General features: G+C 41.1%; 1 protein-coding gene across 1 annotated transcript in view; it reads left to right on the top strand.

Moving 5' to 3' along the window:
* The window catches only part of SMCHD1 (structural maintenance of chromosomes flexible hinge domain containing 1), a 1,054,086-nt gene that overhangs the window by 922,094 nt on the left and 117,194 nt on the right, over positions 1–14,798 (top strand). The window contains exon 44 of the mRNA XM_082259552.1: positions 11,341–11,450. Coding sequence (XP_082115678.1) covers positions 11,341–11,450 — 110 coding nt within the window. The remainder of the gene's footprint in view (positions 1–11,340; positions 11,451–14,798) is intronic.

Genomic DNA, 14,798 nt, shown 5'->3' with positions numbered 1-14,798 from the left:
TTCTGACCTAACAATCAGAAACAGACTTCATGAGAGTGGCCTGAGGGCCAGACGTCCCTTAGTGGGCCCGGTGCTCACTGCCCAGCACCAAGGAGCTCAATTGGCATTTGCCATTGAACACCAGAATTGGCAGGTCCACCACTGGCGCCCTGTTCTTTTCACAGATGAGAGCAGATTCACCCACAGCTTGACAGACATGAAAGGGTCTGGAGAAGCCGTGGAGAACGTTGTGGGGTCTGTAACATCGTTCAGCACGACCGGTTTGGTGTTGGGTCAGTGATGGTCTGGAGGGATGCAAAGACCTCTACAGGCTAGACAATTGCACCTTGACTGCCATTAGGAATCGGGGTGAAATCCTTGGACCCATTGTCAAACCCTAACCTGATGCAGTGGGTCCTGGGTTCCTCCTGGTGCATGACAATGCCCAGTCTTATGTGGCAAGAGTATGCAGCCAGTTCATGGAGAATTAAGGAATTGATACCATTCAATGACCCCCATGCTTGCCTGACCTAAATCCACCAGAACACCTGTGGGACATTATGTTTTGGTCCATCCGACGCTGCCAGGTTGCACCTCAGTCTGTTTAGGAGCTCAGTGATGCCCTGATCCAGATCGGGGAGTAAATACCCTAGGACCCTGGTCCCCAACCCTGGTCCTCAGGGCCCACTAACAGGCCAGGTTTGCAAGATAACTGAAATACATCCCAGGTGATATAATTTGCTGCTCAGTGATTGCATTACTCTAGTCTGCATCTCCCCAAGGTAATACTTAAAATCTGGCCTGTTAGTGGGCCCTGAGGACCGGAGTTGAGGACCACTGCCCTAGGACACCATCCATCGTCTCATTAGGAGCATGCCCCGATATTGTCAGGCATGCATACAAGCACGTGGGGCCATACAAACTACTGAGTACCATTTTGAGTTGCTGCAATGACATTTCAGCAAAATGGACTAGCCTACTGCATAATTTTTTCGCTTAGATTTTCAGGAGTGTCTTTGAGTTCAGGCTTCTATAGGTTGATAATTTTCATTTCCATCAAACAATGTGGCATCCTTTCATTCTGAACAAATTACCCAGTCCATATCAGACACCATCTGTCAAGCATGGTGGATGTAATGTGATGTGATGGTCTGGGGTTGCTTTGGTGCTGGTAAATTGGGAGATTTGTACAAGGTAAAAGGGATTTTGATTAAGGAAGACTATCACATCATTTTGCAACATCATGCCATTCCCCGTGGACAGCGCTTGATTGGAGCCAATTTCCTCCTACAACAGGACAATGACCAAAAGCACACCTCCAAACTATGCAAGAACTATTTGGGAAGAAGCAGTCAGCTGGTATTCTGTCTGTAATGGAGTGGCCAGCGCAGTCACCAGATCTTAACCCTATTGAGCTTTTCTGGGAGCAGCTTGACCGTATAGTACGTAAGAAGTGCCCATCAAGCCAATCCAACTTGTGGGAGGTGCTTCAGGAAGGTGTGGGGTGAAATTTCTTCAGATAACCTCAACAAGTTGACAGCTAGAATGCCAAAGGTCTGCAAGGCTGTAATTGCTGCAGATGGAGAATTATTTGATGAAAGCAAAGTTTGAAGGACAAAATTATTATTTCAAATAAAAATCATTATTTCTAACCTCGTCAATGTCTTGACTATATTTTCTATTCATTTTGCAACTCATTTGAGATACTGTGTGTGCGTATGTATTTATGTATGTATATGTATATATATATATATATATATATATATATATATATATATATATACAATACACACACACAGTAGGTATATATGGGTGTGTGTGTATGTATATATATATATATATATATATATATATATATTTATACGTGCGTGTGTTTCTGTACGCTTTTATTTTTCTCTTTTAGCCCTAAAGAAGGGGGGGGGCATTTTTCCCCTGAAACGGGGGATTGATCATTTTTTGCTTCTCTCAATAAAACAACTATATATTCACCTTTATTTTGCTTCTCATTTGATATCGGGTGCTCCTTTCACCTTCCCTTACATATATGACACTTTGGAAATTGAAGAAAGGTACAATTTTCTAAGCATGACCTTGTATATCAGGGTCTGCATAGCAAAAGGTCTATATAGTTTTTCCAGTACTTTGGATTATATCCAGTTGGAATGGGATGAGCCAAAGAAGAAACCTTTCTTCTTTAACAGTTTAAAGAGCAGATTTCCCTTTGATGAAGATCCCTTGTATCTATGGAACAAGTTGGATGCACCCCTCTCTAAGATTTCTAAGAAATCGGATTTAGCCTTTGAGGACATGGGAGTTCTCAAGGATCCCATGGATAAGAGGGGTGATGTGCACATGCTGAGGGCTTGGATTCTGTTGTTTTTTAACCACTTCTGGACCGCAAGGATTTGCCCCCCTTAATGACCAGGCCATTTTTTGCGATTCGGCACTGCGTTATTTTAGCGGACAATTGCGCAGTTGTGCAACACTGTACCCAAATAAAATTGATGTCCTTTTTTCCCACAAATAGTTTTCTTTTGGTGGTATTTGATGCCCTGTGCAATTTTTTTATTTTTTGCGCTATAAAAAAAAAGAGTGACAATTCTGAAAAAATAAAACAATATTTTTCACTTTCTGCTATATAACATTCCCAAAAAAATTTAAAAATCTAAATTTTTTTAACATTTTAGACCAATTTGTTTTCTTTTACATATTTTTGGTAAAAAAAATCGCAATAAGCGTATTTTGATTGGTTTGCGCAAAAGTTATTGCGTATACTAACTATGGGAAAGATTTATGCCATTTTTATTGTTTTTGTTTTTAACAAGTAGTGGTGACGATCTGCGATTTTTAGCGGGACTGCGACATTGCAGCGGACAAATCGGACCCCTAACTGACATTTTTGACACTTTTGGGGGACCAGTGACATTACTACAGTAATCAGTGCTAAAAATATGCACTGTTACTGTAATAATGACACTGGCAGGGAAGGGGTTAACACAGTGGATGATCAAGGGGTTAAATGTGAGCCTAGGGGAGTGAGTCTTACTGTATGGGGGAGGGGCTTATGGAATGACCATAGAGACCTGTGATCCTATATAGAAGGATTACAGGCACTCTGTGATCATTCCATCCTGTTTGTCTTGCTACATGTCAATGTTGGACTTTTTGATTTGAAGAAATAAGACTCAAGTTTCTACTTTCCTGAGACTGGAAGTGCCGCTTTCTTTCTACATGCATATGGACTTCTTAGGTTGCGGACCTTGGTGAGCACCCAGTCTTGCAGGACTACTACAGTTTACTTGGGAATCCTACTGGCCCAGCTGTCAGCCCTTGGAGCGGTGATTTGTTTCTTTGCTTCTTTATCATTCCAGAGAGAACAGCGGTCAGCTGTGTTTACAACAGCTGACTGTTCTTCTCTCTCAGCGGGGAACGATCACGGGTGCCAGGCGGCAATCGGAGCCGCCGGCCCTGCGCATCGGAGTCCCCGCTGCTGATTGGGGATGGGAGCACACCGCCGTCAGCGCGCGATCGCCCCCTAGCTGCAGGCACGCGTCCGACATAGCCCTACGTCGGTTCGCGTGGGAGGGGCTGCCTGCCGCAGTATATCTGCGGCGGGCGATCCGGAAGCTGTTAAAGCTGTTGTTTTTTTTGGCGAACGCTTCAGCAGACAGTCAAAATGATAGCCAGATCATGGCCTTAGTAAATTCGTCAAGAAGAGTTCTATTGCCTAAAACTTGGTCTGTGGAATCTGCATTAAAGATGCGTTTGTGTAATCATCCTTTTTCGAGAGATCAGCTTTTCAGACCAGGGTTACAAGAGGCGCTGTAGTGCACTGCCGACAAGAAACCTTGTTTGACGGAGAATAAGAAAAAGCTTATGTACAATGTATTTTTTGTAGCCACAGTTCCCAGGGCCGGCAAGATAAAGAAGCTAGGCCTAAGAAATATTGGCTAGGGCACAATGGAAAATGGGGGGGGGGGGGGGTCTTATTGAATTCTCCTCAACAGTGCACCAAACCCTAATGACTCAGTTCCCCCGTGAGAGGAAAATTAGGATGGGTTCTACCACAATGGGAAGCCGGCATCTTCAGTAGATTATTTTGGACCTGACCAGGATACAAGCTAGAATTCAGCTCCCAGCCCCTTCTTGGTTCAGACATAGTTACTCTCAAGAGGCGCTTGGGGTAATAATCAATAAGTCCACTAGGTTTGGTGTAAAATTCTAAATAAAGACACCTTTATTGTTTAAAGAGTTCCAATAGAGGTATAAAAGGTATAAAGGTATAAACCACTGGAGAATGGCTTACGTCGTGAGTACATTACCCCAGAAACCTGCCTCGCATGACTTGATAAGGCTCTGTGTAGCAAAACGCTTTGTCATGGCAACCACCCTCTTGTCCCATCTGCCCACATTGGTGATCCCTTATCATACAAGCCCGCAACCAGTAAGGCCTAACCCAGGACTGCAATTGCTGGCCTATATGCAAAACGGTGTTTGCTTTCCTCTCCATCTCTCTCCCGGGCCCAAAAATAAAAGATAGGCTGGCGCTCTAGTGCACTGAGATACGGTGTAGTGAAAAGGCAAGATCATGGATCAGAACATAACTGGATAAACAAATGGGTTACCTATATAGCAATAGGCAGGGGTGAAGTCCGTGCGGTGGATGAACTGGAGGGAAGATGAATAGTGGAATAAAAGTCTGCACGAAGGGCCGGCTCTGCTGCACAGGAAGTCAATCTGTGGACGGAGTGAAGCAAAAGACAAGCGGAGCGCCTCTAAGTGCAATACTTTTAATAAATTTAAAACATACAGTGAATGATAACTCACTAAAGGTAAGATGAATGAAGGCTCAAGTGCGGAGTCATGGGGTCAAACTGTCCGTAATGCTGCTGCCGAGAGGGGGGATATGATGGTGATCCTATCCGGTAGAGGAATGGCGGGGAGATGCCGGCTCTCTCTTCCGGGACCGGACTCTCAAGGCAAGCTGGGACTCAGCGTCGACCACGTGACATAGGCAGGGTCAAAATGCACACGACGCGTTTCAGAGCGTGCGCCAAGCTCATGGGTAGCTTGCGCGCTCTTTCCTCAGGTGTAAATGCGGGGACCACTTAGAGCCAAAAGATTTATATGTTCACAATTTATGAATGGGAGTGTACAAAGACCGGATAACCAATAGATTTGCATGGCGGCCATATTGGAAGGCACCACCCATACAAAATTACGAAATAATGTATAAACATAATATATACTTATAATTGGGAATAAAATATGGTTATGTTTAAAAAATATATAAAATATAGACCAAAGCACTATGGTGTATACATAGTCACAGCACTGATCTCTCAATAAAGAAAATATATTATGAAAAAAATCATGTATAATGGAGGAATCAAATAGGAAAATGTATACTAGATTTAACCAATAAATAAATGTATATGTATACGATAATATACACATATATATATATATATAGGAATAAAAAGGGCTGATGGAGATATTCATGAAGATATAGTCTCACAAAGACTATGACTGGACAAAAATTAGAAAGAATTAATTAAACATATTAAAATGAGGGAGATAGCTGAAAGAAGTATGAGAAATATCTAAGATATACATATGAATATAAGGGATATACTAAAAATATTTAAAATATTTTAAAATATATATTAGAGATATATTTAGAAAAAATATATGTGTGTTAGGATCTGGGAAGGGATTAAAAATAATTTAATTTAACAATGTAAATAGAATTATGGACAAGGTAATATATTGAAAAGTCACGATTCATATAATAGTGCACATATCTGATATAAGGAAGCCTCTATAGGAACCTCTGATAAAAAATACTTATAGAATAGTGCTAATTTCAAGTTCCTCGTTTAGGCCATGAGGCTTTAATGTGTTCAAAGAAAAAATCCAAAATGTCTCACGTTCACAGAGTCTAGAGAACCGCTGTGCCTCTGGTAGTTTGTTAGATATGGCCTCAATAATCCAAACTCTTAACCCCTCAGTAGATTTATTATGATATTCTAGGAAGTGTCTAGGGACACTGTGTTTGTCGGATCCTTCTTCAATAAGCCAACGGTGTTTGCCAAAACGTTGGCGCAGGGGACATATGGTACGGCCCACATATAACAACTTGCATGGGCAAGTCAAACAATATACCACATGGTCTGTGGAACAGTTATAGAAATTGTCCAACGAGTATGTGCGGCCATCATGGGAAAAAGATTTTTGTCCGTAAGTTATAAAATTACATGTTTTGCATAATTTTTTCTTACACGGATACATTCCCTTGAGGGGAATGAGATGCAATGGTTGAGCTGTACGATTCTCGGGTAATTTACTCGGAGCTATCTTATTCTTCAAAGTTGGAGCACCAATTATAAGTATATATTATGTTTATACATTATTTCGTAATTTTGTATGGGTGGTGCCTTCCAATATGGCCGCCATGCAAATCTATTGGTTATCCGGTCTTTGTACACTCCCATTCATAAATTGCGAACATATAAATCTTTTGGCTCTAAGTGGTCCCCGCATTTACACCTGAGGAAAGAGCGCGCAAGCTACCCATGAGCTTGGCGCACGCTCTGAAACGCGTCGTGTGCATTTTGACCCTGCCTATGTCACGTGGTCGACGCCGAGTCCCAGCTTGCCTTGAGAGTCCGGTCTCGGAAGAGAGAGCTGGCATCTCCCCGCCATTCATCTACCGGATAGGATCACCATCATATCCCCCCTCTCGGCAGCAGCATTACGGACAGTTTGACCCCATGACTCCGCACTTGAGCCTTCATTCATCTTACCTTTAGTGAGTTACCATTCACTGTATGTTTTAAATGTATTAAACGTATTGCACTTAGAGGCGCTCCGCTTGTCTTTTGCTTCTCCCGGGCCCAGGATTGTATTATCAATGGAGACCGTTAGTGGTGTGTTTACACTATTCCCCACCAGGACCTGTGCCAGTGACTTCATCCCCAGCCTGCGGTGCCTGACGTCCTTCGATACCGCCAGAGGCCTCTCCCTCCATCCTGCTCTCTGCCTGTACGATGGATGTGACAGGTTACAGCGGCTTCCCTTACCATCTGTTCTGTTGGATTTACGGCTCCCAATCGTCAGCAGCATATAAAAAGGAGAAGATTGCCCACGGGACTTTAAATGAGGTGGACCCAATAGTCCTAAAACTCAAGTTAAAATGTATCTGGTTTATTGTATAGAACCAATATACAAAAGTAAAACAACATGAATGTTTGACATACACAAAACAGAACATGGTCATACAAATATATTAAAATATCTCGTAACAGTAACAATATGCACATCAATACAAATGTCTTGAAACTCGACGCACGTTTCGTGGGTCACATTGCCCACTCGTCAGGAGTGTAAGTGTGCATGCAAGTCTGAAAATAAATTGTTATTGTTGTATTATAAACATGCAGGATTGATGGCTATTGGAGTATGAATGCCCAAAAATATAACCCATGTGGGGAGACAACATACTCACAAATATAGCCGCGTCATTGTGCTTTAAAACCAGTGCTTCCATACGGTGGCGGCCAAATAGTCCAACAGGGAGCTAAGGGTGCAGGATCCAGAGGCATTGTGTCAATTCAAGGAGAGCAATGAGTCTCTGAATGAAAAAGTAAAAGGTAGGTAAGTGAGCAGCTACTTCCTGTAGGATAGCAGCCAACAAATAACAATTGTCATATATATTAGATGTATCAGAGACATGAATATGAACCAGGAAATGAAAAGAAATGACCAAAGGGTAAGAAAAGGTGCCCAGGTAGATAAGGGTAAACCAAGTGGATAAGGATGACAAGATTTGTTAAAAGACTAAGTAAGACCAATAACCATGGAGTGCATATGTGAAGCAATAAAATAAAGACATGAGAAGAGAAAGAAAAGTGGAGAAAAAGGTGGAACATATTTTATATTTATATCGGTATATAATGTGTACCCTTATCATATGGCTAATGTATAGGCATTTATTGTTTACAACACGTTTTGAGATATGTGTATCCTCATATTTTGTATAATTATCGGGATTGTTTCTCTCTCTCTTAATGTAAACTTAAGATTCTTGGGACATTGTTAGAATACAATATCGTTTATATTTCTGAATAATTGATAGGGCATCAGATGGGCAATCCAGTCCCACTAAAAAATTCCCTACGGTCCTTGGACTGATATTTAACTTTATGAGCTTCCCCAGTTCCTATCTATCTCATCTCTTCTTCCTATTTGTCTTTCTTCTCTCTTCTCTTTTTCCTGGCTGGCTCTGACTGGTTCTGTGAGTTCCCCCGGCACAGGTAGGGGGCGCTCCTCCCCAGGACGTCCCCTTTTAATGGGTGGCTCATCCTCCCGGGGATCTCTCCTGTGGAAGTGATGACGCATTTCCCGTCCTTTTTTGGTGCAGCTGAAGCGCAGCGTCGGCCTCCCTTTCCGGTGGGGGCGGGCGCTGCGCTCTGACGGCAGGTGATCCAATTGGCCAAATCGCTGTGGAGGTCGGAGGGCGCGGCGCTACTGCACAGCCGCCGGCGTCCTCATGGCTGCCTTATAGCGGGCTGTGTACTCCTCATCCTTGCAGAGGCTGTCTGTTCTCATAAAGACAAGACGCAGGTAGGCATACGGCCACAACTATTCTTCTAAACAATCGGCTTTCACTCTAGGCACCTATTATAATTATTACAATTCACTGCTTTCCCATATATGAGCACTGTGGCATTTTCTACACATAGTTGTGGGTCATTCCTTGGATTCTACTCTAGTTGAAGTGATTTTGGCTTTTTGGTTTAGGCAACTATGCTGGTTTACATCTTACTGCTACACTATTCTCAGGTGGCTACATGGTCACTTCTATTTGAATATGGCTTGATCTCCAGTGATGGCATTACAATGACCATTTCAACCTAGAATCTTTTAAATATTTTGATAAACAAACAAACAACCGGTACTGTCCCTATGGTCCCCTTTGTGGACCGACAAACTTTAATAAGTTTGCGATATTGAAAATTGTTTGTATTTAGTACTATGGTAATAATAATTTGATATTCCATACATTATGCCATATAGATGAACCTTCCTGGAGACAACAATCAGGCTTTATTCAATATGAGCCCATTGAAACCAATTATGGCTTCCTTCTCAGATGTCCTTTGGGATTCCAAAAGCATTCACCCAATCTTCTTTTCTTCCTTTTTGGCTTGTGGGCACACCTTCCCTTCCCTCACCACTGTACATTATTTTTGTCACTAATTCAAGATGGTTGGGAGATTTAACTCACTTTCTCTTCCCCCCCATCTTTTATGTCCCTTTTTCTTCCCGTTTTCTTCTACCCCCCTCCCCCCCCCTTTTTTTTTCCACATACAATTATATTTCCACCTCCGGGGCATTACCTACGTCCTGAAATCGTTACTCCTACATACTCCGCCTACCTCTAGCCATGAGCAACAATTACTCATAAGAGGTATGATAAGACCACTTCCTTTTCCCCCTTTTCTTTTATTCTTATTACAATCAATCAGGAGACTTTTATACTATCCACTCATGCACCTATATCTCTTCACCCTATTACCATCTAGCGACTACTGAGACACTATACTTGCCCACTTACTCATGGGGACCGTCTAGGACCAATTATGGATCATTGTGGCGCCCACGATGTTGTCAATTGCCAGCCATCTCTTTAATACTCTTCTTCTCAGCTAATCATATCTTCTATGAGACCAGACACCTTCTTTTCGGTTGATACCGATTTTAATTGACAGCCCAGTTACCCCTACAAAGAAAACTCCTTTGGGTAGGTACCTATATTTGAAGATTATGACATCTGATACACTCTATACAACATGTATTATCTTTGTACTTTGAATACTTCTTTATTTATAAAATGTTTAAATACAATTTATATTCATACACAGGTAAACATTGTATATTGAACTCTGGTTGACCCTGAAGAAGGGTTTCACCTGTACTTGCAGGTTTTTAAAGTTTTTGTATGTCTAGCATTTGCTAGCCATATTATGTTTGTGTAGTTATATTTTTTTGTTATGTAATAAAATTTGATTTTTATACACACTATTATATCCTTCTTTCAGTGTTTGAGTGGCATGTAAAGTCCCAAATCATTGGGGGTACTTTCTTTGTATCTATATATCAGGATGATGGCCACCAACACTGGGTACTAAGTGATAGGTTCTACCACAAAAGTTCAGTTGTTTATTTTGAAAGTCTGGAATGGGTCCAAAGATACTCTAGATTCCCTAGTGCAGGTCCTGACCAGAGGGCAAACAATTGTGGCAGTGGAGAAAGCACCTAAGGTGTTTCAGTTCCAAATTCTCTCAAACAATATTACCCCTGTTGCATGTATCAACAAAGGGGGGTACAAGGAGTCCGTATCTTCAGACAATTGCTCAAAGCATTCTGAAATGGGCAGAACCTAATCTAGCATCCATCTTAGCAACACACCTGAAAAGGAAGCAAAACACCTTGGGGGACTTTCTTAGTCATCGTTTTGTGCATTGGGACATTCCAGAGGTTTTCTCCTCGCTCACAGATATCTGGGGCCTCACAGGCAAATAGAAAAGCACAAAAAAAATTTCACTAAATCCAATGGATACGGTGGTGGCGATAGATGCCATGGCAGAACCTTTGGAATTTCAATCTCTTTTACGCTTTTCCTCCTTATACCTAATTCCAGAACTACTTCACAAGTTTCTGCTAGAAAGGACAGATCTTGTTTGTCTTTTTGGCCCAAGAGACCTTGGTTTTCCTGCAGTCACTGGCCTTGGCGCCTCTGGTCTTTCTGCCAGTGAGGGAGGACCCAATACCATAGGGCCCAATTCTGAATCCTCAGATTAGCCTTGAATCTGGCGGCTTGGTATCTGAAAAACAGATGTTAAAATCGAAATGTTTTTTTAGACAATTGCTGCAAGCCTGTCACTAGAGCCCTCTTTTAGAACATGTGGAAAAAGTTTACCTAATGAATGGTAGGGCACAAACGATTTCTTTATGATATGAACTATATGTTTTGATTTATTGTATACACTTTAGTGCGGCAATTTTATTTATTAAATCTGTATTATACTATAATGCCCAAAGCCTGGCCACATATCTATTTTAAGCTATATTGTTAGCAGCAAACAGTTAAAATCAGGTAAACAAAATAACTGTTGTTTTTTAGTGAAAAATGTTGAGGTTGACATTGCTGTATATTTATTTTATTTTTTTTATCTGTATGACTGTTGTCTTTTATCCTAATTGTTCTTGCTGTAGTGAAGAACAATCATTTTTTTCTCTTACATATTGCAATTCAGAAATAAATCTAATGCATGTGTTGTGATTTTTTTTTTCAAGGCCTTTACCACACATAATTAATGGAAAAAAACAATTCAATGCAACAGGAAATCCAGTATTCGCTAGAGATCTCTTGGTATTCTCTGACCGCAAAGAAGAGTGTCAAAAAGGTTATGTAACACTTTTACTGCATTCTGTCATAGTATTGCACAACTTTGTCATTAGTAGTTTTGGAGGTCTGTGAGTTCTCTACTCATACTATAGTTTGTACATGAAATGCATAAAAAGTATTAAATAATCAAAAACCTTCAATAATATCAATCACTATAAAGAACTGTGTCAAAAATTCTAGTGTTCACATAAATCTGTGCAATCCAAGTAAGAAAGTCACTTTTGTTTCTCAGATAGTGATATCAGTAAAGTTCTCCACTGAAAACTTCATCTAAAAGTGCAATTTATTAATTAAGGTATCTGCAAAATTGTGGGCTGGTGTGCTAGATCTATTCCACCGGACACTCCAAAAGGTAATAAACTCACTTCTTAATTTTGACCCCTGTAATAAATAAGTCAGTCCCAAACTGCAGGTGCAAAGTCTCCTTTAAATTTTGGAGAAATCTGTATATCCGCAGTGCCTCCTAACAAACACACTTTCACAAAAGGGCATAAAAGAGGAGAAAACGGCTCACTTCTTTTGGTGATGTGCAGTGTTGTTTTCACGCCAAACATATCTTTTGGAATTATGGCCAAAAAGTTCAACCTTGGTTTCATCAGACCATAACACATTTTCCCACATGCTATTAAGGGAGTCTTTGAATGTGTTTTTGCAAAATTTAGCCAGGTTTGGATGTTTTTCTTCATAAGAAAAAGCTTCCATCTTGCCACTCTACCCCATAGCCCAGACATATGAAGAATATGGGAAATTGATGTCACATGTACCACACAGCCAGTACTTGCCAGATATTCCTGCAGCTTCTTTAATGTTGCTGTAGGCCTATTGGCAGCCTGCCTGACCAGTTTTCTTCTCATCCTTTCATCAATTTTGGAGGGATGTCCAGTTCTTAATAATGTCACTGTTGTGCCATATTTTCTCCTCTTCTAAATGACTGTCCATGATATATCTAATGCCTTGGAAATTCTTTTGTACCCTTCTCCTGACTGGTACCCTTTAACAATGACATCCCTCTGATGCTTTAGAAGCTCTCTGCGGACCATGGCTTTTGCTGTAGGATGCAAAAATGAGAGGAAAGAAAATGTCAGGAAAGACCTACTATAACAGCTGAACATTATTTGGGGTTAATCAGAGGCACTTTTAATGATGGCAGGTGTGTATTGACTCCTATTTAACATGAGTTTGAATGTGATTGCTTAGGCCCCTTTCACACTATCCGTCCGTGGGACGGATTCCGCTTTTCTCAGCGGGGGATCGAGCCGCCGATCCCCCGCTGAGCAGAAGGATGACAGCTGTGTCTCTGCACTGTGTGTGGAGACACAGCTGTCAGTTCCCCATGCATCTCTATGGGGGTCCGATGGACGGATGGAAAATAGGGTTTCCATCCGTCCAGATTTGACGGATCGGATCGGGTCGGATGTCAGTAGACATGTCTCCGCTGACATCCGATGCCCCATAGGAATGCATGGGGGGACCGTTCAGATCCGCCAAAAAAACGAACAGGCGGATCTGAACGGTCCGCCTGTGTGAAAGGGGCCTTAATTGTGAACATCTCCAGTTATAAGAGGGTGTGCACACTTTTGCAACCATATTATTTTAGTTTTTTTACTTTTACTTCCCCCCTCAAAGATTTCAGTTTGTTGTTCAATTGAGTTGTACAGTTTATAGATCACATTAACTACTTTCCGCTCAGTAACGTTGTAGACTTTGAGTGGGGATATCATCTTTTTCTGTTGGCGATTCCCTGTCATGTAAAAACAATCCTAGTTGGCTGTTCAGCTGATTGATTGTTTTTACAGGTGGCGAGTCGGTTATCTCTTTCACCTTTAGAGTCCAGGCCCGATGTTATGACGTCACGTCCAGCCTCCGCAGATCAAAACACTTCTGTTTCTTTGGCTGGGGAGATCACTTATTTTTTTATCTCAGGCTTTCCAGCCTACAGGTGAGATCTGGGGAGTTGTAGATTCCAGATCACGATGTAAAGAAGAGGGCCTGTCATGCACTTTTCATATTACGAGGGATGTTTATGGAAAGTGTCAAAATATAAAAGTGAAATCATCATTTGAAAAAAAAAATGTAAAAGCGCCCCCATCGCCGTGTGCTCGCACGCTGAAGCGATCTCATACGTACGTTGCACACATATTAGGTAGCGCCACGAACATTGGAGCAAGAGCAATAAGTTTGGCCCAAGAACCCCTCTGTAAGGCTGGCCATACATAATACAATTTTCTTTCAGTTTGCTGTCAGATTTTCTTGAAATTTACCTTCAAGTATGTAGTACGAAGGCCTGCCTAATTGGATACAAGTGAATGTGTTGTTTAGCTTTGACCTCACATTATGTGGTTTGTGGTAGATCTGACAGAAAATTGTACAACAAAAGTTGAACATGTATGGCAAGCCTTACTCAAAACAGGTAACCTGTAAAAAATTTGTCGCCTATGGAGATTTTTAGGTACCGAAGTTTGGTGCCATTCCACTAGTGTACACAATTTTAAAGCGTGACATGTTAGGTATGTATTTGCTCGGCATAACATCATCTTTCACATTATACAAAAAATTTGGGCTAACTTCAGTACTTTGTTTTTTTATTTTTCCAAAAAAAAAGTGTTTAAAGAATTGCTGCGCAAATACTGTATGACATAAAAAGTTGTAACTACCACCATTTTATTCCCTAGGGTCTCTGCTAAAAAACACATATAATGTTTGAAAGGGTTCTAAATAATTTTCTAGCAAAAAAAATATGATTTTTAAATATAGGAGAGAAGTGTCAGAATTGGCTTGGGTAGCATTGGTAAAGGTAGAAAAAGTTCTGAAGGGATTTATCTTTGTCTAATTTTTTTACATCACAGAAACCTGACATATCAACAGGGTTGTGTAAACTTTTTAAATCCATTGTATATAATTGTTAATGTAGCCCCGCTGCAAGTTAAGTTATAATAATATTTCCATTACTTGCTTTACCCTGTTTTTATGCATCGTTAACAATATGCGTTTATACTTTAATACTAGCAGTAAACTGGAAATGTGCTTGAAATGCATTCACTTACAGTGGTAAACTTTTCAAGCTTGATGCTAAAATTACACCACTTAGCTTTGTCTTAGGTGGAGGACCAGATTACACCACAGGTCGCACAGTTTACCACCACTTACACCTAAAGCCTATAAGGTATTTGAGCACTTCCTCCCATCCTTTTTTGATGAGGCCTTTCTACAGGACAGGTTGCTGCATACTCCCTCACGTACATGCTTGCCCCATTCCTTGAGTGCCCCACAGAGGAATTTCCTCAATGATATAAATGGCGGATTCTAGCTCTATCTCTGGTACCCAACCAGCAGCCTTCCTGGCTAA

This window comes from Pelophylax lessonae (assembly GCF_965119305.1).
Source record: "Pelophylax lessonae genome assembly, chromosome: 5".
Classification (NCBI taxonomy): domain Eukaryota; kingdom Metazoa; phylum Chordata; class Amphibia; order Anura; family Ranidae; genus Pelophylax; species Pelophylax lessonae.
Note: the sequence above shows the minus strand (reverse complement) of the source record. Positions and strands in the feature narration are given on the sequence as shown.